The 25,598-nt window shown below is 52.6% G+C and overlaps 1 protein-coding gene across 1 annotated transcript in view; it reads left to right on the top strand.

Annotated features, from left to right (window-relative positions):
• The window catches only part of MAPK4 (mitogen-activated protein kinase 4), a 149,170-nt gene extending 126,540 nt beyond the window's left edge, over nucleotides 1–22,630 (top strand). The window contains exons 3-6 of the mRNA XM_012769840.3: nucleotides 11,765–11,909; nucleotides 15,950–16,111; nucleotides 17,530–17,731; nucleotides 19,890–22,630. Of these exons, the coding sequence (XP_012625294.1) occupies nucleotides 11,765–11,909; nucleotides 15,950–16,111; nucleotides 17,530–17,731; nucleotides 19,890–20,586 (1,206 nt within the window). The 3' untranslated portion in view covers nucleotides 20,587–22,630. The remainder of the gene's footprint in view (nucleotides 1–11,764; nucleotides 11,910–15,949; nucleotides 16,112–17,529; nucleotides 17,732–19,889) is intronic.
• Nucleotides 22,631–25,598: the final 2,968 nt, after the last annotated feature.

Here is a 25,598-nt window from a genome sequence, read left to right as displayed (position 1 = left end):
ATGAAATGACACCGAAATTCCCTGGAGCAGGTGACTTGGGCAGCCTCCCAGGACGTGAGCACTTCAAAAGTAGTACATATGCCAGGGACCTGCAGGTGTTTCCACAGAAAGGAGTGGCCCCCTATTAATAGTATGACCTCAGCAGCTGGGTCACCAAAGTGAGACCTTGGGTAACCAAGGCAAAAAAAAAAAAAAAACCCTTCCCAAGGTCAGCGTTGGACAGGGTTACTGGGCCAAGAGTAGGGTTTGGACCCTGACACTGGTGACGTTGGTGATCCTCCAGAGTTGGTCTCAGGCCCTTTCTGCTGCCCTCCTTCACCCCGCACTGCCCTGCTTCTTCCCTGCCTGCAGGGCCAGGGTTGGGGGGCCCTCCCTCTAGGAACCTGCACTCCCCACCTTGCCCAGCCTCCCTTCCCCAAGAGAAGCATCCCTGCTTCTCTTCTGAGGGACCAGAGCCTCTGTAGAGTGAGAGTAGCCGGCATGTCTAATGGCTTTTATGACATGCGGCCACCTGCCTTCAGTGTCTCCCATCTATGGGTGCCAGGAACACCAAGCCCGAGAGTTCTCTCGGGAGGAGTGCGGGGGACTCGTGCACCTCCACTCATGCAGGGCTGCGCCAGCAGGCCCCATAACAGTCTAGCTAACATGACAGTGGGCTCAGCAGGCCAGTGTGTTTCCTGTCCCGGGTATTGCATTGGTATGTTAACAGGGACCTTACCCAGCGTGTCCCACAGTCTGTCCTGAGAAAGATTAGGCCCCAAGATGTACCTATAAAAATGCATATGTGGTCAAAGAGGTTTGACAAGTGCCACATACTAAGTCCCCATCTCGAAGATTCTGAGACTTCATAAATAACCTCGGTTGGTTGTTGCCAGCCTGTCCCAGGGGTGTTCGAGCACACACTTTTATCTCCCCCTGCAGCTATTAACATCTTTGGGATGTGAAGCCATTTCGGGAAACACCACCCTAACTGAAAGCGGTGCCTCTGTAGTTGAGACTGTTCTGTACCAGGACAGGCAGGTCTTCAAGTTCAGGGTGGGAGCAGAGCATTTCTCGCTCCTTCTACCCCATTCTGCAGGCAGCTACTCCCCGCCTACCCACAGGCCCAGCCCTGGTCAGGGAACTCCCTGCCGCAGGAGTCTCCATCCCAGGTAGCCCCTGTGACAGAGGGACTTCTAACACCTCAGGTCAGCCCCCTGGGCCCACGCCAGTTCCCATCCACAGCCATCTGCAGAGTGAAGCCACCTGGGGGCTCTCACATCTGCCACGGCCTCCCCACACAGCCACCTTCCACCTGCTCTTGCATCAGTAGAAAAAAGCAAGACAGTGACGCATTTTCTCCCTTACTTCCCTTAGTCTGCTGAGTCCCCCTGGGTTATCCTCAGCACAGGTTGGGGTTCACGCCCCAGAGTCTTCTGAGAAGCAGGGGGTCCGAGGGAGCTCCTTCAGAGCTCCTGAGTGTGCTCCGAAAGCTGGGCTGGGGAGGAGTCCAGTCCTCCGGGCGGACAGCAGCCGCGACAGGCCGAGTGGACAGCAGGAGGCGGGAGTCCGCGGGGAACTCTGGAGCCTGAACCGTCTGACGGACCCTGTGATGTCGGACTGCGCTGTGTCATTAGCCTCTGTGCTCAGCATCCTCCACTGTGGAGCAGGGACGGTGACAGTGCCCACCTTGGGAGACTGTCCCGATGTGACGCAATGCAAGGAGGCCGAGCAGACAAGGAGGGCACTGAGCACACAGCCAGCACCTGGAGATGGCGTTACCAGCACACACACAACTCGAACGTGCTTTTAGATTAATATTTTCTTTCTTTGGGGGGAGTGCAATAAAGCACTGAGTCTGACCTCAAGGTGGGCCCCGGGCAAGATGAGTAGCCAAAAGGTGGTGACCCTAAGTCACCACACTGTAGCATCAAGATGAAGTCAAAGCCACAGCCATACCCACATGCCAGGGCTAGACCTGAACATGGAGGCTCCCTTGGTCCTGAGATTTATAACATGGCAATTCAACTCCCAAATCATTTCCCCTTTTTTTTTATTTCAGCATATTATGGGAGTATAAATGTTAAGGTTACCTATATTGCCCATGCCCCCCTCTCCCCTCAAGTCAGAGCTTCAAGCATGACCATCCCCCATAAGGTGTGCATTGCACTCATTATGTATGTATACCCATCCCCTCCTCCCCCTCCCATCTGCCCAACACCCAATAAATGTTATTCCTATGTGTCCACTTAGGTGTTGATCAGTGAAACCAATTTGCTGGTGAGTACATGTGGTGCTGCTTTTTCCATTCTTGGGATACTTCCCTTAGTAGAATGGGTTCCAGCTCTATCCAGGAAAATACAAGAGGTGCTATATCACTGTTGTTTCTTATAGCTGAGTAGTACTCCATGGTATACATATACCACATTTTATTAATCCACTCATATATTGATGGGCACTTGGGTTGTTTCCACATCTTTGCAATGGTGAATTATGCTGCTATAAACATTCGAGTGCAGATGTCTTTTTTATAGAGTGTCTTTTGTTCTTTTGGGTAGATGCCCAGTAGTGGGATTGCTGGATCAAATGGTAGATCTACTTGTATCACTTTAAGGTATCTCCATATTGCTTTCCACAGAGGTTGCACTAGTTTGCAGTCCCACCAGCAGTGTAGGAGTGTTCCTATCTCTCTGCATCCACACCAACATTTATTGTTTTGGGATTTTTTGATAAAGGCCATTCTCACTGGAGATAAGTGATATCTCATTGCAGTTTTGATTTGCATTTCCCTGATGATTAGAGAAAATGCCCAAATCATTTCCTCTTGATGGGTGGTCAATTCCTGAAATCCCATGGGTATGTATATCAGTCATTCCTGCAGCTTGGGTGTATCACGGCCAAGCATATCACGGGTGTGTCAGTCACTCCTTGAGCTTATGGTTTTTATTCCATTCATTCCACGTATTTTAAGTAAGCACCTGCCCTGGCCAGGGTGCACTGCAGATATATGGAAACAACATGGCTGGTCCCTGCCTTCAGGGGGCTCTCGCTGCCTGCCCCAGTACAGAGTTAGGAGTTTGGAGACGGAAGGTCCTAGAGGCTGTGCGAACACACAGGCGCGCCCGCTCTGTCCGTCAGGGGTAGGGACCTGCGACAATTTCCCCGGTTACAAAATGTAAAATAAATACTTAGCCTAACAGTGTTCTCATGCAGTGAGTTGAGCTCCTGCTGGTGAAATCCCTTGTACCCAATGTGCGCTCAGCAGATATGACTCCACTCCCCGCTCTGAGATGCTCTCAGTTGTTTATACCTGGATGTTACCGAGGGCGCTGAGAGACGGGCTGCTAGGTGGGAGGAGGAGGAGAGAGGGCTCCCCGGTGTGGGGGAAGGGGCGGGGAACAGAGAGGGGGGACTTGGAGCTCATCAGAGGTCAGCTTCTCTCGTGTTCTTCCCCCACACGGTCTCATGGCTCAGTCCCTTGACTCCCTCCGGTCTCCGCTCCAACGTCCCCTTAGAGCGGCCTTCCCGGACCACCCACCCCATCACTCTCCGTCTCCCTCCTCTGCTTTATTTTTATTCTTTACACTTATCTCTACCAGACATACCATACATGTGTTTGTTCAGCTGTCTTTCCTACCAAAATGGACACTCCACGATTATAGGGCCTTTGTTTTGCTCACTGTGGGGATCAAATCTCAGGTCTGCCAATTATTAGCTAATTCGACCTGGGTCAAGTTATTCACCTCTCTATACCCTTTTCATACAGTCATTCTGATAATTAAATGCACTACTAATAAAGCGGCACATGGCACTGTGCTTGGCACATCGTAAGTTCTCAAAAATGGTAGCTATTGTTATGATCGGTTATTTCGCAGTAAATTTTTACATCCCATGGGTCAGCCATCTGGAGAAGGCCTCTGTAGCTACTCAAGGGCTCATCTCATCTTGAGGGGAACTAGAAATAGAAACCAGCATTCATTGGGGAAGCATCAAAATACTGCTTACCTTTCCAAAGCAGGTGAACCAAAGATCTCTAGGATGCTGGTTCTCCAATATGGCTACACATTGGAATTACCTGGGAAGTTTTAAAAATGACTGATGTCTGGGTCCCGCCCCCAGAGATTCTGATGTAGTTGGGGTGCTGACTGGTCTGGACACTGGGATCGTTTTTAAATTCTTCCAGGCGCTTCTAACCTGTGGCAGGTTTGAGAGCCACCCCTCCAGAGTGCCACCAGATTTGCTCTTGAAGGTCAGCAAGACACGTGTCTATTTATACTTTGGCGGTTAATGCATCTTCCTACAAGGAGCCATTTGCTCCCAGACCAGCCCATTAAAAATTAATCACTCTGGCCCAGCAGGGCTTCTGACTTAAAGATTGCTGTCAACTGGGATGCAGCAGCCTAGGATGCCAACAACTCACAGAGGAGAGCTTGCAGATCCTCTACCAGCACAAGCAGATGTTGGAAACTGAGGCTGAGGCAGCCAAACGAAGCCTTCCCTCCACCCACCTCTCCAACCAGCACAGCCACTGGGCCTGGCAAGCATGGTGGCAGTAGAGCTGCCAATCCTGGTACATTGTGTCTTGTCTCTGCACTGTCATAGGATTCAGAGTTCATGATCAGGGACCCCATGAGGATAATGTCCAAAGCTTTTATCTGATGGGGAGCTCTCGTTGAATTAGAAGACAACCACGTTTCAACAAAGCGCTTTTTAAAAAGAAGCTCAACTCCATTGCTCCCGCTTTCCTGCTGTTGAAAAGTAAGGGGAAGTGCGTTATGCTAAGTGAAATAAGCCAGACACAAAAGGATTAATCCTGCATGATTCCACTTCTGTGAGGTCCCTAGAGCAGGTGAACTCATAGAGATGGAAAGAATGGTGGTTGCCAAGGGCACGGGGGAAAGGAGGATGGGGAGTTGTTGTTAAATAGGGACAAGAGTTTCCATTTTGCAAGATAAAAGAGTTGTAGAGATGGAGGGTGGCAATGCTTGTACAGCGTTGTGAGTGTACTTCATACCACTGAACCGTACACTTTTAAATGGTTAAAATGGTCAAGTTTACGGTATGTATTTTACCACAATTAAAAATAAGCTTTTAAAGGCAATTTTATCATAATTTTCTGTAAAAGAATTGCCCACATAGTGTCTGGAGGGTTCAACAAAGGGTCTGCAGGCCTATAGGAATTTAACTGGGCTTTTAGGTGATTTCCATGGAAACCTGGGAAGAGATGGTGAGTTTCAGGATCAGGCCAGGATCCCCAAGAACATGGAGTGGGGCGGGGCTGGCCCTGACAGAGCAGGTCAGCAGAGCAGCACTTGAGGCATCTTAGAAGTTCATGAAAGCTCAGTGCAGCTCATTTAACTGCACTGTTTCTTCACCCGTGTTATTTTAGCTGCATGATGGAATGTGCCAGATGATTAACCAATGATTGTGCTATGAGATGGGCTTTAAGACTGTGTGTTCCCTCCTTCAGTGTGAGAGATTCCCTGCTCCAGGTTTTCCTGGAAATGAGTTTAACGGGATGAGTTTGGAGTCAGCAGTAAGAAGGGCTGTTTGGCTGTGGTGTTATTCCTTTTTAAAAACATTTCTCACATGCCTCATATATATGTTGGCACGAATAAGAATTATGCCTTCAGAGGGATGAGACTGTGGAAGAGGCTGTTATGTGTCTGCTTAGACAGGGACTCTGGGAGGAGGATGTTTTTCTAAATGGTCTTTTGATGAGTATCTATAACTCAAAGGATTAACCCCTATTATAGGTCAGTCTGCTGCTCATTTGAGAAATCTGCCCCTGACCTGTAGCCAAGGCAAATCATAAATTCATAGGGCAGCTGAACATAGCAAAGATGTCCTGGGCACTTGCTGGTCCAAGTGTGGTCCTCTGCACTCAACATCGGCATCACCTGTCACACTGAGGAATGGAATCTGCATTTAACCAATCAAGGTCCTCTAGGGGTTTGGGCACCCCTCAAAGTTTGGGGAGCCATGCTTTGGGGCGTCCACCAGGAAGGCGGTATTGGCATGTCCCTCCTTGAAGCTATCTGTTCTGTGCTTGGACTGTCTGTCTGACCAAGCCCTTGCAGCTTTAGAGGCCCCTCTCCCGTGACAGCAGAGCCTCATATGCACGTCGAAGGCGCTACATCCACACAACCCGGGGCTGAACCCGTGCCATGCCTCTTACAGCCTGTGTGACCGACGACAGGCTGCTTACCCTCTCTGTGCCTCAGTTTCCTCCCTGTAAAAGGACTATAATGAGAGTCCCTGCCTCATGGGATTGCTGTGAGGACGAAGTAAGGTAATTCACTGAAAGCAGATCAGTTTGAGGAGCTAGATAACTGTTAGCTAGCATTACCATGTTGCATAGATTTCTGTCTCACACATTGGCTTTCGTCTGTCCCCAGAGCCTCGGAGAACAAGCTTAGCTTCTCTTGCAGCTGACAGCCTTGCGAACTGTCTGCAGGCAGCTCTCATGCCCGCCCCCTCCTTGTCTCTGGGCTATAAGTGCCCCGTCTCTGCATTCCTATGCGACAGCCCTTTGATTTCCACCGCACACCCACCAGGAAGCCTCCAGGGAGCCTGGACCCCGAAAGAATCACAGTATCCTTGTAACAGCACCACTTCCCCCAGGGCTAAGTTGTGCTTCTCCACAGCCTGGTTTCTTTTGGCTTGACCTAGTTTCCCCTAGATCAGACGAGAGCCTCTGCGCATTCCTACCCCTTCCGGGGACTAGGACGGGAGGAAGAGGACAAGCAGTGCCAGGGGGCCTTCCCGAGCTGGCTGATCCTCTGCTGTCTGGACAGCAGCAGCTTTGCTCCTGCCTGGCCCGCAGGCCCGACTCCACCAGCGCCACACCCACTAGTAAGGCCAGAGACACTACTGCAGGGCGCAGGCCTGCCCGGGTGGCCCTTCTGCGGCCCACGCTGGAACTCCTTCCCCACCCCGCAGCCTGGGACAGGGAGGGACATTAGGCTTCCCTGGGGAGCCCCTCAAGACAGAGATCACAGGGCTCCAAGTCGTGGCTCTGGGCAAGGTGCGCATTTGTGGGCACATCCCTGGTTCTGGTGCAGGGGTCCTTGGGGACCACTGACTTTCAGGGCAAAGGTCCTTCTCCCATTTCCCATGTGTCCACAGGTCCAGCTGTAGGACCCTGGGCAAATCGATTTGCTACTCCATGAGGAGCCCGCATCAAATCCACATAAAAAGCTTACGCAGCACCGGCACAGGATAAGTCCCACGTAAATGTTGACCGTGACACTTCCTGGTCCTCCCCGTCATTTCTGCACATTCACATTTCATCTCTCTGCCCCCACGATGTGCTCTTGGAAGAGAGAGATGATCCTAATCGTCTTCGTGTCTGCCACACAGGCAGGCACATGTTGGGCTCTCGGGACACATTCCAGAAACTTCTGGTCAGGAAGGTGAGTCTGTCAGAGACCTCTGGCCCGGAAGCAGAGGGTGGCCCCCAACATCCATTCAGTGCAAAGGGAAAACAACCCTCCCCGTCCGGTCCCCCACCTACCCGCACACGCACACACAGCTGCAGGTGACCGGATTTTATGCTTGGAGAAAGTCGTCCCGTTTAAATTCATCATACCTGTGAGGGATGAGTGGGCACATTATCACGGAAGGGTGAGGTGGAAGGTTCATTGGATGGAGGCTTCTCCCCCACCTGCCAACCCCCAGACACAAGAGATCAGGCTCGGGGCCGTGGGGGCCCAGAGAGGTCAGACAGAGGACAGAGACCCGGCTCTAAAACAGAGCCGGTGCCCACCCAGTGCCGGTGCCCACCCAGTGCCGGTGCCCACCCAGTGCCGGTGCCCACCCAGTGCCGGTGACCCCCAGTGCCGGTGCCACCCAGTGCCGGTGCCCACCCAGTGCCGGTGCCCACCCAGTGCCGGTGGCCACCCAGTGCCGGTGCCCACCCAGTGCCGGTGTCCACCCAGTGCCGGTGCCCACCCAGTGCTAGTGACCCCCAGTGCCGGTGGCCACCCAGTGCCGGTACCCACCCAGTGCCGGTGCCCCCCAGTGCCGGTGCCCCCCAGTGCTGTGTCCACCCAGTGCTGTGTCCACCCAGTGCTGGCTCACTGGAGCAGTGGCCGCTGCCCACCCTTCTGGAGCGACTTTGATCCAGGCTGTTCTGAATTCCCCGGCAGGCAGCTGGGACCGAGTGCCCGTTTCCCTGCTCCCTCTGCAAAGAAAACGCTCAGAGCTTTAATTATACCTTCTCTCCAGATCTGTTGGGGGCCCCTAATTACGCTCTAGACAGGGCAGCTGCTGCTAGATTATTTCCCAAACACCTTTGAAGCTTTCAGAGTCAGAGCCTCCCACGGGCTCTACGGGCTCTACGTGATCCTAAAGGGACAGCAAAATGGGCTGGTGGGAACAATGGCTGAAGAAGGCTCCAAGGCCCTCATGAAAGAGTCTAGAAAGGAAACCGTGTCCATCTGCTTTCTGGTGGGGGTAGGGTGGCGGGAGGAAAGGGACATTAGGAAGGAGCCACTCTGTCTTGCTTCTGCCATGCTGACAGGTGCTCACGGAGAAGGGTGTGATCATGGGCTTCGTGTCTTCCCAGGGCAGTGATGAGCCTGGCCCCAGCTGGCCACGACGCCCGCATCAGGCAGCACCTGCGTGTGCACCGTGTGTGCCTGCTCTCCACCCACCCGCTCCCTGGTCATCCCGGAGACGGCCGCACCCTGCCCAGCAAGGCCAGGCCTGACCACTGAGGACAAAGTGGGCTGAAACCATCCTCACCCTGCAGGCTCGGGCAGAAAGGCCATTTGCGGATTTCTTTTGAGCCCCTATACTTATTGATTTATGAGCTCTTCTAATAAAATCGAGTCTCCACTCCTGGGTAATCTTTAAAGATTTTTTTTTTTTCCCAAGAAAATTCTGACTTTCACCCCATCCACTGAACTGAAACTCCTCCTGAATTCAGATCACCAGTACCATGTGGGTCCCAGCGCCCCTCCTGCTCAGACACCCAGAGCACGTCTCAGCTGAGGGCACGACCCCGGGCCCTGTGTCTGCCCCTAGACCCAGGAACGGAGCCTCTCTTGTTTTCTTCTCTAGCACTAGGCTTGGCAGAAGACACTACAACTTCCCAAATTCTTCTCCGGCCCTGTGGCTTCTGAAACATATCAACAAATCTTCTTTATGTTTTTTAAAGAGCTTGATGCACAAGTAACCATAGGGAAACAGCTGGTAGTTAATAAAAATTCAGCAGGTTCTTGGTTTTCATTCAAGGGTAAGGAAGAGGAGGAACTTTCTTAGCTCCTGTCATGACCTGGTCCATTATCCTGGTCCAAGGGCATCCTTGCCCAGGTGAACATCCTTCTTTTACTTTCAGGGAAGGTGCTTCAGAAGGAAGCCCTCCTGTGTTCTCACTTTCTTCCAGCCCTAGACTCTGAAGGGAGACATATTCATTCCAGAACATTCTATCCCATAGAAGATGTATTAGAGGAAACTCCTCTCTGGGTACTCTTTGCTTTAGTCTTCCCCTGACAATCTCACCCTCCAACTGGAAAATAAAACCAGACTATTCTTTTTTATAATCTACCCACCCAGAAGTGAACTTGTACAAACAGTTGGGCTTGTCTCTGTAATTTTTAGAATAAAATTTCAATTCCTAACAAACTACTATACACACAACATGGATGAGTCTCAGATGCATTGTGCTATGTGAAGGAATTCAGACTCGAAGGGCTACATACTGCGATTCCATTTGTATGATATCTATACAAGGTGAAACCAGAAAGACAGAAAACTGTAGGTGCTAGGGGCTGGGGTGACCAGGTGGGGGCATGAGGGAGTAGTTTAAGGTGATGGGATTTATATATATTAATATCTTGATTGCGATGGTGGTGACATAATCCATAGAACTGCACACCAAAAAGCTTGCAATTTTACTGCAAATTTTTGCCAAACTGCAAAAGGTTGCCAATCTTACTCTATGTAAATTATACCTCAATGAACCTGACTTTAAAAAAGAAGAAGCAAGTCCTATAATAATTACATTGGCCAATCCTTCTTGGAACAAGATGAGGCCTAAGTGGCTGTCAACTTACATAAACTCATCTACCCTAGAATGTAGAAACTGGACCTCTCTGGAAGTCAGGTGTGTCGGAGGATCACTGGTCCCTGCAGAAGGTGCCTAATTTTGTAAGGGGTTCAGACTGTACAGGATGTTTCTTCCCCATTCCTTATTTCTTTCGTTCGTTTGTTCGTTCTTTCTTTCATTGTGACAGTGTTTATTGAATACTCCCTCGGAGGCAGACATGGGGCTGGGCAATGCAGAAGTAGCTGCAGAACACAATGCGCCTGCAGCCCACGAGGGGTGCATGGGCTACTGGTTGGGGTCGGGGTGCAGAGAAGTAAAGAAACAGCAATGAAACAAGGAAGCTTCTGGGAGGAAGCCAGCCGGATCGTGTTAGCCAGGTAGGGCAATGAGCATGAGGACATCGCCGTGGAATGTACACATGTGAACAGGCTCAAGGGAGAGAGGAAAGGGGGCACATCCTGCCCCTTTTCCAACTCCAAAACTGCCCTGGAGTTGGTTTTGGCGGGAACATCGAGGCCAGGGCATGGGCATGTGCCAGTCATTTTCAGCTAAAGGCATCTTCCTCTTTTCCTCCTTCTACCAGCTTGAGGCTCTACTCTGAGAAAATATATGTCACGGAGGGGAGGAAACTGCTGTCATAATTCCGGGCTTTCAAAAGCTTTTAGACACTTAATAAATCTTTGCTCAACAAATAAAGAGATTTCAGATTAATGGATCAGAAGCTCCCGGGTACGTGGGCTTCTTAACTTTTCATCTGCTTTAACTTGGGACGGTTACTGGTACTTTCCACATCAGTAAAGCAAAATTCTGATGCTAAAGTGGGGACTACAAGAGCAGACAGCATCCCTGCAATCTCCCATTGGGTCCCCTCGGTCTCAGCTGTCTCACCTTAACCCCTAGACTGTTCCAGGGAATCCAGGTGGACATTTCCCAGGTTTCACCATTGGGCCAGCTCCCTGAATGATGCAGAAAACTATTTCTAACTGGCCTGAGTATATTTTCCTACATCACATATGGGTGCATGTCATCACTATAGGCCATAAGGAGGGACTCCATCCCAGACCACAAATCACTGAGCAGTGGTCAAAATCAGCCAGCACATGTAACCCCCAAAACACTGGGCAGAACCCCCACAATTTTAGGGGGCCAACAAAAGCTGCATCCACTTGTTGTTGAGGGCTGCTTCCATAGGCCACTTAACTGCATCAGTTATGAAGATGGCCTTCTCTGTTCTCAGCGGGGGCCTCGTGCCTGACTTTGGAGCAGAGTTAGTTCTCACCTTCAGCACCAAAGCAACTGTCCTAATTTGAGATACATGGCAACTTCTGAGATTCAGCCACCGGATAAATAAAACTCCAGTGTCTCATCACTACTGTGTTGATGGCGGTAATGAACTTGAGCAGGGCTCCTGTTTATGCATATTCTCGCTGCATTAAATTAGGCTGGGAAATCATTCCTTCTATAATATTGATATCCTGGATCTCTTTCTACAAAGGAGAACCCTGGGGCCTCATGAGATTCCCCTCACCGAAGCCTTTGGGCCCCGCAAACCAGGCCCAGCCCCTCTAAGCAGGCCTCTGTTCACTCGCGTCCCTTCGAGACCAACAGGAAAGAAGCAAGAGAGAAAGGGACCCCGAAAGGGGCCTGATTCGAGGCAGGGAGACCGGAAGCGGCATGGGAAGAGGGCGTTTGCTGGTGACTGATCGGCGAACTGGGACTTTTGTGTTTCAGGGTTACCTGTCAGAAGGGTTGGTGACAAAGTGGTACCGCTCTCCACGACTGCTCCTGTCGCCCAACAACTACACCAAAGCCATCGACATGTGGGCCGCCGGCTGCATCCTGGCCGAGATGCTCACGGGGAAAATGCTCTTTGCTGGTGAGTTGTTGACCCGGCCACCTTCCTCCTCCTCTGGTGTCGTTCTGTAAGGACGGGGAGCTGAGGGCAAAACACGTGCCAGTCACAAAGCACGCTAATCTTTTGCTGAAATTACTCCTGTGGCTTTTGTGGCACTACCTGGAGGCGCCTCATTGTAAATTCAGGCAAAAAATACTGGAGAGGCTAAAAATAGCCCTTTTGAGCACAGAACTTTTGCAAGCAAGTAACCACTTTGCTATGGCCTGAATGTTTGCGTACCCCTAAAATTCACAGGGTGAAATCCTAACCCCCAAGGTAATAGTGTTAAGGGGTGGAGCCTTTGGAAGGTGATGAGGTCATGAGGGTGGGGCCCTCAGGGGTGGGATTAGTGCCCTTATCCCAAGGGAGCTTGTGTGCCTCTTCCATGGTGTGAGGACATACAGTGGCGCCATCTGTGAGGAATGGGCCCCCCACCAGACACCCATCTGCCAGGGCCTTGATCTTGGACTTCCCAGACTTCAGAACTGTGAGAAATAAATGTTGTCTATAAGCCTATGGTATTTTATTACAGCAGCCCAAATGGACTGAGACACACTTATATTGAAATGCCTTGAGACTGATGGCTAAAACACCCACCCTATTTTCAGCCCCTTCCTCCTCTCTCCCTGCCATTGTTCCCCGTCCTGCAGCCACAGCAAGTGAGCCACATCCATCATCATTTTTTGTTCATTTTGGCACAAAGATTCCTTCTCTGTTTAGAAAACTCCTACGAAGCCTTCAAAACCCAGTTTGTGTTTTGTCCTCCATGATGTCTTCCCTAATTCCCCAGGGCATGAGTCACTCCCATTGCACTTCATATGCATTTTCGCCCGCTCTTTCCTTGTTAGGAAGAGCACTTGCTCTCTCCCATTCTCTCCTCATTCTTCTGCCGTGCGGCTCACACCCGCTCCATCCCACTGGAGCTGCATCTACCCAGACTGCCGTGTTCTTAATGCAGTGGAACCCGCGATGACCATTCCTTCTTTCTTGAGACTCCTGGCTCCCCGGGCTGGCAGTCCCCTCCAGCCTCGCTGGCCAGGCCTCCTCAGTTGCCGCGCACCTCTCCATGTCCCTCGGCCCTTCCCACTTTTCCACCCTCAGCCCTAAGTGCTGCTCTCGCTCACTTGTGGAATTGTCGCCCACCCCTGCACCGCAGGCTAACTTTGCAGAGTCTGGAAGCCCAGAAATGCTCCAGACAGTCATTGTTGGAGGCCCATGGTGACGCCAGCTGGCCTCCGTGTGCGCCGGCCCTGGCATGGCGGAAGGTCAGAGCCTTGCGAGCCGCCTCCTGGCCGCCTTTCCTCTGCCTGGATTCCAAACCGCCTGGGCCACCCGGCCCCTCTCACACCTGTCCTCCCGCCTGACCCCATTCCGCATGATGCTCCCCTCCTTCCCTGCCTCGGCCCCCTGCTGCGTGCGCCTCCACCTCCTTAGCTCGCCCTGTTCTCCCAGGAAGACACCATCTCCCCTCGGCTCTCTGCAGCTGAGGGTGTCCTCCCTCCTGTCCCCACGCACAGGAGCGGGCCGGAGCCTCCGCCCCCTTCTTGTTCACAGTTGCTTCGTTGTTGTTATAAAAAAGTGACCCTTCTCTGTGGCACATGCCAGCCAGATGGCCTTTCCTCCCCGCCTCGGCCTCCCATGCCAACACCTGCTCCCCTCCGTCACCCCCACCTGAGGCTGTCGGCACTGATGTCACCACTCCCCCTCTGCTCTTGGTCCCACTGCTGTTCTGTGTGGCTGGTGTGGCTCACTCGTCTACTATCCCAGCCTCAGAGTCCCCACCTCCTCAATACCTGGGACCTTCACTGTCCTCTTCAGCCTAGACTTTGTGTGGTCACCCAGAGCTGCTCCGGGGAGGAGAGACCTGGAGAGGGCATCGGAGTGGCAAAGGCTGGGTAGCTGAGGGTCCAGGGAATGGAAAAGCACATCAAAGCTGGGAGGCCTGAGAAGTCACCCACCCTGTGTCCCCCCACTTGTCCAGTGACTGCAGCCCTGCCCAGTGGGAGCACCTTTTGCTCTCTGTCTGTGGGCTCCTCGGAGGCATGGCCGGCTCTGAAGCCTGCGGGGCTGTCCTGCGCCCCTGGGGCTGCTGCACCCTGCAGTGCTGGGAAGGGAGGGGGCGAGGGAGGGAGGAGGAGAGAGTCACCCCAGCCTCCATTCATAACCCAGGACCTAATCAGATTGTCCCCCCAGCAAGGCCTCTGAGCCCCACAACACATAAGACAGCAGTGACCCTTCTGGTGTCTCTGGGAACAAAGATGTGTCCTTAGTATCCACCTGGATTCCCTCCACCCTGAAATCCCGGCTTTCCCTCAGTCTACCAACCCGAGCCTGCACGTGTCAGGGCTGCTCGTGGTCCCCTCGCAGCCCCGAGTGGAGCTGGTAGTTCTCTGTCACTGGCCTGGCTATTCTTTCTCTTTGTCGGGTGACCATGTGTTAGGTGGCTGGTGCGGCAATCAGCTCAGCAGGCGCTGAAGAAAGCTCAAGCCCACAGCCAAGAAGGAGCTTCTTACTCAACAGTCGAGGCCCCAGGCTCTGACACCCATTCTGTGTGCACGAACAGAGTGCCCAGGATGGGGACAGTGAGCACAGCAGGAGGGGGACAGTTGGGAGGCAGTGGGAGAAAGTCAGATGAGACTCTCTCCACCAGGGAACTTAGGATCATAAGACAGAATGTAGATGCCATCCCCAAAAGGGGCCCCAAACACCTCACCTTTGTTTAACAGGTGACTCTTCTTCAAATAATGCAGGGCGGGGAAGTGAGCTCAGAGTAGAGGAAATGGCTGAGAGTGGCCTTGCTAAGGGCACATTGGCAGGACTTTTAAGACAAAGCCATGTCTGAATAGCCAATAGGATCTTTCTGTCGGGTACAGGCAAATGTTAGGAGGTATAGGAACATATTTATCCAACGAGGAGTGACAAGAGACCCAGAAAATTTAATGTCCAACCCCAGCAGTGAGGGAGTTATTCTATGCTATTCTTTCTTTCATTCCTGCTGTCAACTTTTTCCAGTAAGTCTTTAAGATACATACAATATATTATTTAAATGTAAAATTAAGTAAAAAAGAAACAAGTCAAGGGAAAACAATGACAAGAAAGTGACATGAAGCAGAAATCAGGGCTCATGCCCCCAAAACCTAGGCCCCACATGCAAACGTCTTCATCTACCCCACCGGACTCCGAGGAGCCCTTAGTGTCTTCCTTCTGGCGGATTTTGTGCTTTGGTGGATCCTTGACCAGGTGCCAGGGACCCAGGACTGAGTAAGACATTAGCCCCTGTTCTCAAAAGTCTGATGGTCCAGTTGGAGACACAAAGGGTTAAAAGAACAACAACAGCAAAAACTAGCAATGCACACTGAGCCGCTCTGTGCCCAGGGGGAACCATCCTGCTACCTTATTTTTCCAAGTGCAATGGCACGGACCTCCCAGCTCCACGTTTTCCAGCCAATTCCAGGCAGGAGGAGAGAGGGGAGCAGGTGGGAGGGAGGGCTAGCCCTGGACACGGACTCAAAACTCTCCAACAGAAAAAAATTAGTGGCTGCGGTTGGAGGGGAGTTTTCTCTTGAGAGTTTTCTGGATGGACTCTCCTAATTGTAAATTAAAGGGTAAGGCTCACTTCTGGACTTAAAGCTGTTTCCCTCCCCAGCCCGGTACAGGCCGTGCAGAGGCGTGTGGGAAGGAGCGCTTGGGAGGTGCTGGGCCCGGCAGTCCCCATCACCTTAGCGCTGGCCTCGGTCCCTGTTAGACTGTGGGCACCAGGGGCACAGAACAGAGGGGATGGATGGGGCCTCGGATACCATGCTCAGCCCCTTCCTGCTACATTGGTGAAGCCAAGCCCCAGAGACGGCAGCAACCTGCCCACGGTCACACAGCATGTTGGTGACAAGAGAGAAGGCCAGAACCCCTGTGTCCCAGCCCAGTGCCACCCCACTGTCCCCTGTTGCTCCTCCCCAGCCACCTGGGCTTCTGCATGCCTCAGCCCCTGGGGCACATGCTTACCCACCTGGCGTTTGCGTCCACAGGGGCTCACGAGCTGGAGCAGATGCAGCTCATCCTGGAGACCATCCCTGTGATCCGGGAGGAGGACAAGGACGAGCTGCTCAGGGTGATGCCCTCCTTCGTCAGCAGCACCTGGGAGGTGAAGCGGCCGCTGCGCAAGCTGCTCCCCGAGGTGGACAGTGAAGGTACCTGAGCCGGGCAGCCGGGCCAAGCGCGCTGCGGGGGAGTCCTGGGCCTTGAGTTCAGCCATGAGGCAGCCCTGGGGTGGTCATTAGTGGTCCTCTCTACCCTACCCTCAGTTTTGCTTCATTTTTCCCTCTCCTCTTTCTCACTTGCCTTCCTCCCTCTTTTCCTTCACCCCCTTTACTTTTTTCCCTGTGGAAAGCATGGTGGGGCGCAGAGAACAGGAGCTTGCTCAGCTCATGGGCCAGACCCAGGTTCCAGTCCCAGTTCCACCAGCGACTAGCTGTGTGGCCTTGGACAAGTTACTTAACTTCTCTGGAAACAGGGATTCTGTTTCCTTAACCGTAAGTGAGTATAACCATACGTAACACATACAGTGGTTGTGACAATTAAGTAAGATAGAATGTGTAAAGCCTTTGGCATAGGGTCATTGTTCCATAATGTCATTATTATCACTGGGCCTCATCCCAGCCAGAGGCGTCCTTTGGAAATCCCTGTGGGAGTTGGGTACAGCTTCAGCCAATTGTAAGAGAGACCCAAATTCTCAATGGCTTAAATGTTTCTTATTTCTTTTGAATAATAATAATAATAAAGGAAATTGTAATATTTGTTTCTTATTTATTAAAAAGAAATATTTTCTGTCTCCCATAGTAATCCAAAGGCAGATAGTCCAGGGCGAACTTGGTGAACTTGCTCTGCAAGTTCTGTCTTGTGCAGCCAACTTAGGGTGTTGCCCTCATCCCCCTGGAGCAGGCCGAGGAGGGAGGCAGGTCTTTTTGCCCTCAAGGTCACGAGCTAGATTTGTACCCCCTTCCGCTCACGTCTCATTGGGCAAAACTTAGTCATGTCACCCCCCTACCTGCAGAGGCGGCTGTGACATGGGTATCTATCTCATGCCCCTGGTGTTTATTGTCATGAAGAAGAAAACAGGCCCTGGGGTATAAACTGCCAGGCTCTGCCATGCTCCTCCCCCATCAAAAAACCAAGTACCTGAACTAACACTGTCTTTGGCTACGATCCTATTCCATCAGCAAACTGCCTCAGTTTCCCACCACTAAAGAGGGGGGCAGTGGTTCAGTGGTTTTTGACTCACCATAAATTAAGACTCAGCCCATCCATATTTACTTTGATTCTCAAGCCTCCGTGAAAACCCCACCACATGCCAAGAGCTGTGTTCACGTCCCGTAAGTTCTGGATCAGGGCCATGCCAGCCATGTCCTGCCGCCTCCCCCACAACCATCAGCCACACACACAGCGGCCCCTGGGTGACGTGGCACTAGAAGTGGTGGGCGTTTTCCAGAAGAAGCCAGAATTGGAAAAGAAAAAAAAAAAAAGTACAAACTCCAGCGAGTGTCAGCATACCCTTCTCAGCTTGGCAGGGGCAACAGATAACCTTCATGTCCCATTTTGCCCCCCATAGCCATAGACTTTCTGGAGAAGATCCTGACCTTTAACCCCATGGATCGCCTAACAGCTGAGATGGGGCTGCAGCACCCCTACATGAGCCCGTACTCGTGCCCTGAGGACGAGCCCACCTCGCAACACCCCTTCCGCATCGAGGATGAGATTGACGACATCGTGCTGATGGCCGCCAGCCAGAGCCAGCTTTCCACCTGGGACAGGTGCGGGTCCAGGCGCTTCCAGCCCTGGTGTCTAGAGGTCACATTGCCCTGTTTCTTGTTAACCTGGGCTTGGCTTCAGAATCCTCAACATGCGTCCCTGGAAGCCACTACCAATGAATCAGTGTTGGGTAGAGATACATTTTAGAACAACTTCTGCCTAGCCACGTAATGATCTCTTAGATCGTTTCCTGTTCTTACATCAGGCAGCTAAATGTTTGGGCATCGCCATCTGCTAATTCTGGGCGGGAGTCTAGAAATAGCAGTCGAGGGCTCAGCAGCGAGGACTCCGGGGGAACCTAACTGGGAGTCCCACTGCTGTGGGAATGTGACAGCTAGTTACATAAGTGACAGATGAGCAATGTCTCCTTTTCAGTCATTTGACAGATGACGGGTTTCAGATTAAGGAGGCACCGAGGGAGGGCCAGGGTAGCGTTGCTATTTTGGGGCAGGTTTGCTCATTTGTTGTTGTCAATTGTTTTCAAGTGTTGCCAGCAAATAGAGATTAATAAAGCCTCTCTCTTCTGCCACCTCTGTGCTAGGCCTGCCCTTGCCGGTGGCCCCTGCAGCCCCTCCCCTTCCTCCACAGAATGTGGAGCTTGGCTCATCGAGGTTCATCCTATACTTATCGTGGCTGTGGCCTAGGGTACGTGCCAGGAACACTGTAGCAGGGTTTCTTTGGTCAACTCCGACCACCCCTCAACCTGGTGCACCTGTGCTGGGACCGTTCCCATCACACCTGCACGAGGTGGGAGGATGACCAAGGCCCTGCTGACCTTTAACCCCATGGATCGCCTAACAGCCGAGATGGGCTGCAGCACCCCTACATGAGCCCCTACATGTGGGCAAACTACTTAACCTCCACGAATGCCGTTGTCCTCATCTGTGAAGCAGAGGTTGCTGGGAAGGGTTGCTGGGAAGACTACAGATAATGTATGTTTGGCGCTTGGAGTAGAGCAGCCAAGGGCTAGGTCCTCACGAGCTCTTCCTTCTAGAAATCTCTGCAATTGCAAGGCCATTCAAGGGAGGGGGAGTGTTCAGCTCCGGGAGGTGGACAGTACTGAGGCCTTCCTGTGCCTCTCAAACCACGTGCTGTGGACTGCAGCTGCCTGGTCTGCCCCACACAGCCAAACCCGGCTGTCCTTGGCTTGTCTGTGGGTTCCATGTGAGCACCAGGCCTCTTGCTCAGGGAGCAGCTGGCTGTGGGCTGATGCCCCCACTGTGGTTCTGCCAGGAGCACCTGGCACAAGAAGGGTGGGCTCAGCCAGTCCATCTGCCCGTCCTTTGCTCTCGGCCAGCTCAGGGGCATCAACATGAGGCAGAATTCCAAGAATCTCTGGTCTTTCCTGAGCGTGTCTGTAATCTCTCTACAAGCCCCACCTGCTCTGCGTCAGGGCAGGGAGCTGTGGGGCACCAACCGGACCCACCAGGGCAGGGTCCTCAGCCCTGGCTGGGCCTTCAAATCACCTGGGGAGGTTTTATAAACACAGTGAAGCAGCGGCCCACCTGGACCTACTGAATCAGCATTGGGGTGGGGGGCAGCGAGGCAGGCATAGCATTTTATTTGTAATTCCCCTATGTGAGTCTAATCTGAGTCTGGGTGAGAAACACTGGTGGGGCCTTGCTACCCTAAATGTGGTCCCAGGACCTGCGACATCAGCATCAACTGGGAGCTTGTTGAAAACGCAGAATCCCGGGCCCCACCCAAAGTCTACTGAACTAAAATCTGCATTTTAACAAGTTCCCCAGGTGATGTGTGGGTACATCAGAGTGGGAGGAGCATTACACAGGTGGGTCCGCTAGAAAGTTCCATAAGGAAAGGGACTTTTTTTGTTGAGTTCATTGCTGTGTCCAGGAATGTCTAGAACAGTGAGTGCCTGGCATATCGTGGGTACTCAAGAGCTATGTGTAGGGCTTCCAATGCATGCAAAAGAATGCAAGGGTTACGTCGGACAATTGGTCCCCCCACCCACCCACCCCCGCCAGTTCTCAAGGCTCACGGTTACCGGTCCCATCTCGCCCCTCCTTGGGGGTGGAGGTCAGAGGCTGGCAGGAGTGGGAAGCAGGCCTGTGAGTCCCAGACAGGGCTTAGGGGACTAGGCTCCTTGCCTGAAGCCAACCCCCCGGGGCTCCAATCGCCGTTCCATTTGTACCCTTGCAGGTACCCTGTGAGCCTGTCCTCGGACCTGGAGTGGAGGCCGGACCGGTGCCAGGACGCGAGCGAGGTGCAGCGCGACCCGCGCGCGGGCTCGGCGCCGCTGGCGGAGGACGTGCAGGTGGACCCGCGCAAGGACTCGCAGAGCAGCTCGGGGCGCTTCCTGGAGCAGTCGCACTCGTCCATGGAGCGCGCCTTCGAGGCCGACTACGGGCGCTCGTGCGACTACAAGGTGGGCTCGCCGTCCTACCTGGACAAGCTGCTGTGGCGCGACAACAAGTCGCACCACTACTCCGAGCCCAAGCTCATCCTGGACCTGTCGCACTGGAAGCAGGCGGCCGGGCCGCCCCCCACGGCCGCGGTGGGGGCGGACGCGGTGGCGCGCGAGGACGAGCCGGCCAGCCTCTTCCTGGAGATCGCGCAGTGGGTCAAGAGCACGCAGGGCGGCCCCGAGCGCGCCAGCCCGCCCCCCGACGGGCCCGAGTCCCGCTTGTCCGCCTCTCCCCGCGGCCGCCCGGCCCCGGTCGACGGGGGCGCCAGCCCCCAGTTCGACCTGGACATGTTCATCTCCCGCGCGCTGAAGCTCTGCACCAAGCCCGAGGACCTGCCGGACAATAAACTGGGCGACCTCAATGGCGCGTGCATCTCTGAGCACCCCGGCGACCTCGTGCAGACAGAGGCCTTCTCCAAAGAAAGGTGGTGAGGGCGGAGGGGGTGCTCCAGGCTCACACACCCCCCCTGCGGCCCAGCAGGAGCCCCCACCCCCACCCCCACAAAGCTGGGCCTGACTGGAGGAGGCCACCGCCCTGGCACCTCCACCACCCTCTCCGCCCCTCTCTGCTGCCTTGGTGTGAGCAGAACACGCGAAGGATCCGAGGAGCGAGAGGAATGTCCATTTCTTAAACTGCCTTAATAACTAGCCTTTAACCTCTGGGAGCAGGTTGGGACGGGAGCCTGGCTTGGGGGTTGATCACTTTCCCAGCAAAGCGGGAGGGCCGCATTCTGTAAGTGGCGGTGTGCAGGGAAGAAACAGCCTGAGACAGCAGCCGTGCAGGCCCCACCTGGCTGGCGGGATGCGGAGGAATCTTGCAGGCATAATTCTGCAACCCTCTGGCCCAGCCAGCCGCAACTGACAGCTGAGGAAGGACAGTTAGGCCCAGAGAAGCAGAGGGACTTGCCTAAGATCACGGCCCTCCCCAATGTCCAGGGCCTGGAATCCCAGTCTTCGGGCCCCCAGGCCAGAGTCTGTCCAATATATAATGTCTTCCTTTGCTGGGGTCGTTCTGGCATTTTGGCCAGAAAACTTGGCCTAAGATGTTTCTTCCCTGCCCACGACCATCCGACCCTTGGGATGTTGCTCTATTCAGAGCAATGTTTCTTGTATTCTGCAATTGGAAACGGAACCAGTTTCTTTCTCCCAGTCACCAAGCATATTTTTCTGGCTCTCCAAGTACATAAATGTTCTTATCTGCCACACCCCTGTATTTGCCTCACCTCTGCACGGTCTGAAATCTTTATTTCCGACCAGAGCAGTTTGGGGTCGGTGGGGAAAATCAATGCTTCTTCCAGGCCTGTGTGCACCCCTCCTCCCGCACTCCCTATGCACTTTCCTGCCACGCAAAGACACAGCCCTCGCTCCCCGGGGACGTCCTACACGGGCGAGGTTGAAGACAGCGATTCCAAGAACCCTTCCAACCTCCCCCTCCCAATCCCCCACTCACCCCCACCCAGCTCCTCTCCAAGCCTACCTCGGGACCTGATGTTCTCCACACCATTTGCTCACTGGGAGGACAGCAGGGAGGTGCCTGCCATAGAGCAAACGTGTTAGGAGAGAAGGTTTCACATGGACCCATCATCCTTCATTAACACTGCCCTTGATTTTGATCATCCCTTTAGCCTTGGCAAAGAGCAGACCCTAAAGAAATGCACTGGAGAACAAGTGACCTTGGGGACAAGGAATCCAGAAAGGTAGGGAGGTGTGGAAGGAGGGGTGTCAACATCGAGGGCTCTCAGGGGTCAGGCCCCAGCATGGAGACCTCACGACGACAGAGGGGACCCAGAGCAGTGTAGGCCAGGATGAGTCTGGAGCGCACAGACCCAGAGGTGCACTTGCGCAGAGTGTGGGGTAATGGTGTGTAGACTCAGCAGGCCCTCTGCAGACGCGAGGGTTGGGGACACTGGCAGCCCCCATTCCGGTCCCCTGGAATGCTCTGCCATTTCTGGCACTGGTGTTCAGCCCCTCCCCTCCCCAGCACCCACAGAGATAGCCCCTCCCCTCCCCAGCACCCACAGGAAGTCCAGCCCGTCTGTAGGTAGAGGGTACTTCGCGGTGTTGGTCTTGGGCTGTGTTCCTCCTCACATCACAGCACCTTAAACCTAATCAGCAAACCACAGTTTGTACATCAAAACCTGCAACATGTTAGAAATTTATATTTAAAAACAGAATTAATCACACTGACCAATTTTTGAATAGCAAATATGTAAATATGAAGTGTTTGAGTTTGAGGGTTTTTTTGTTTTGTTTTTTAAAGAAAAGGAATATACACCACTCCTCATGTGCCATTTTGTCCTCCGAGGGCGGCTTTGCCTTTTTGGTAAAGGAGCAAGCCGTTGACCTCAGCCAGGAGCTCATATATAACTGTTATTACAAAGGAATTGTTATAACTACTCATGTTTTAAAAAGAAATCTATTAAACATTATTAAACTTGATCAGGACAGGCCAAATAAAGTTTTATTGGAACATAGATTTGTTTATGTCTTATCTCTTTCATTTATGTATTATCTGATCCTATCTTTGACAGTGGTTGAGTCATCAGAGGCTAGTCGTCTTCTCCCTGCACCCCTGAAGGCCAAGGTAGTTTTGGGGTAAGGGGGGAATCTACAGAGTTTAGTAACCAGGAAGTGACCCCACAAACATTTGGTGATGCTGGTGACCCCACAATCATCTGGTGACCCCACAATCATCGTGTCTATGCTGTGAATTTCTGACCAGGGCCAGTCCTTCCCTCTGGCCACAAAAGGTGCCACCATCATGAGATGGGGGGAGCTGACCACGTAAGCCACACCTCACAGATGCCTGAGGTCTCACCCACCTGAAACTGACCGCTTGGTAATACCTGTGTCAAAGGATTCGCCCTCACTTCATTAGTTATGCAGCAAACACAGCTGACCTTTGAACGACACGGGTCTTTTAGTTAAAAGAACTGTCCATTGTCGAAATGCACCTGGGCCAAGAAGCCTGTGACGCTAATTCTCCGATTCTCTGCAAAGCGTCAGCTCAGAGGAACTGTCTCCCTGCCGAGTGGGTGCGAATGACGACGGGATTCCCAGAGCCAGGGCAGAGACCTGGTTGGAATTGTATATCAGAAAAGGCTTGAGGCCCAATGTAAGTGAGGCCTGGGCCGCTAGAGTGGAGGGAACCAGGTGCGGGGCAGAGGGAGCTGAGAGGCCCAGACTGCTCCAAAGAGGAAGGAGGACCGGGAGAGGAGGAAAGAAGGCAGCCCGAAGGAAATATTTCACAGCCGCGCCTGGTCTCCTGATGTTAAGAGTAAAACTCCCGAGCCGGGATCAGTGGCTCGTGCCTGTAATCCTAGCACTCTGGGAGGCCATGGCGGGAGGATTGCTCAAGGTCAGGAGTTCGAAACCAGCTTGAACAAGAGCGAGACCCTGTCTCTACTAAAAATAGGAAGAAATTAATTGGCCAACTAAAAATATATAGAAAAGGTTAGCTGGGCACGGTGGCTCATGCCTGTAGTCCCAGCTACTCGGGAGGCTGTGGCAGAAGGATCACTTGAGCCCAGGAATTTGAGGTTGCTGTGAGCTAGGCTGGTGCCACAGCACTCTAGCCTGGGCAGCAGTATGAGTCTCTGTCTCAAAGGAAAAAAAAAGAGTAAAACTCCTCTTGAGAGAGTCCCAGGGACATTCTATGTACAACATAGGCACCAGCAAATACGGCCTCCAAGCCAAATGATTTTTTTGGAACATAGCGATGCTCTTTTATTTTCATCTTGTCCGGTCCTGTCTTTATTTAAAATTGTGATATTTTGTTTATCGTGGATTTTTTTTGCAATAATTTTCTTTAAAAAATTTAAATATTGAAATAAACTATTTATCTTGGTTGCTGAGATTTTGGGCACCCTTAAATGTTGTGCCCAAGGTGAGGGCCTCGCTCACCCCCACCCCGGTCTGTGGCTACTTCCCTCCTACTGCAGCGGAGATGAGTAGTTGCAACAGCGATCTTATGGCCTCCAAAACCTGAGCTATTTATGACCTGGCCTTTCACAGAAAAAGTTTGCCGACGCCTGGTGTAAGATGCCGTGTGGTTGTCACCTCTTTGTAAGTACATGGCTTGGCTTGGTTTTTCTAGCCACTGACATTCCAATTCAGAAACGATATTTTCAGGTGGGATTTTCTTATCACACAGCCTATTTTACTTTCCATCCTTTAGGGAGATATCTTCCTTTGCCAGTGAGAAGTTACCTTGAGAGTGCCGGAACCCTACTCTTTGGGCTGAGGGGACACTGTGCCATTTTAACTACTGCCATGGTTAAAAAACAGGCTTTTAGCTGGGGTGGTTAGAAAATAGGCAAAAGAGAAGCCCAACTTGAAGGTAGCAGTTCTCAGTTGAACTAGGAAGTTCTCCATGGAGAGGGGAAATGTCTGATGTCCCCAAATACATGGTTATGAGTCAGACTGTCGCAAGGATATGTCAAACAGCATCTCCTTTCACCGAGACTAAATAACTGGAAAGAACTTAGCCCAGGTAATACCTGCCCTGGTAGTAAGTAACCCAGGTAGTAGTCCTGCCTTCATTATTCTACAAATATAAATACGGACAGGAGCAGATCATCTAATCCAGGGGTCCTGAAACTTTTTAAACAGGGGGCCAGTTCACTGTCCTCAGGCCGTTGGAGAATGTGCACTGTGGGCCCGGGACGAGTCGGCTGCTAAGCAGGACAGGCAGCAGCGGCGGCAAAAACACCTGGCGGGCCGGATGTCCTCAGAGGGCCACATGTGGCCTGCGGGCCGTAGTTTGAGGACGCCTGAATTCTAATCCAACCCCTTCATTTGGCAGATGAGTAGACTGAAACCCAGAGCAGGATAGTAATTTGCCCTAATCCACATAGTTAGTGGCAGAGCTAGAAATAGGAACCATGTCATCTTTCCAGGATAAAACTCTTCTCATTCAGCCTAACCGGGGTGCAGATACTGGGACTAGGACTTGGAGGAAGGGGGCCAGCCCTGGGGTGAGCACAGAAAGATCACGAAGGCCTTTTGCTCTGCTCACCTCTTTGCCTGGGTACTGGAATCCTGGGCCTCTGGCTGCCTGGAGCCCCAGGGCTGTTGGGGTAGGGCACCAACAGCACCTACAGGTGTCAACAGTGGGATTTAATAGTGGGGCCAGGACCCAGGCAGAGAACAGCTGCTTAGTGCCAGCAACACACTCCCTGCCCAGGCTTGGGTTTTCCCAACCCTCCCAAGTCCTCCCTCCCTCCCTGCAAGAATAAAAACAGGCTTTCCGCAGCCCATGGCTTTTCTTTTCAGATCTCCTACACATCCCAAGTCCACCACCAGTGTCCTTCCAGTAGTCCCACTATTCCAAATTTGGGATCAGCAATCCCAGCCACTGTTGAGAAGAAGTGTTGGTGTCAAACCAGTGGGTCTTTGTGTCAGATGCTGCCAGCAGGCCTGTGGCTTAAATGAAAGGGCTGTGT

Source organism: Microcebus murinus, chromosome 17 (assembly GCF_040939455.1).
Source record: "Microcebus murinus isolate Inina chromosome 17, M.murinus_Inina_mat1.0, whole genome shotgun sequence".
NCBI classification, from domain to species: Eukaryota; Metazoa; Chordata; class Mammalia; order Primates; family Cheirogaleidae; genus Microcebus; species Microcebus murinus.
The sequence above is the reverse complement of the archived record's forward strand: the minus strand, read 5'-3'. Positions and strand labels throughout refer to the sequence as shown.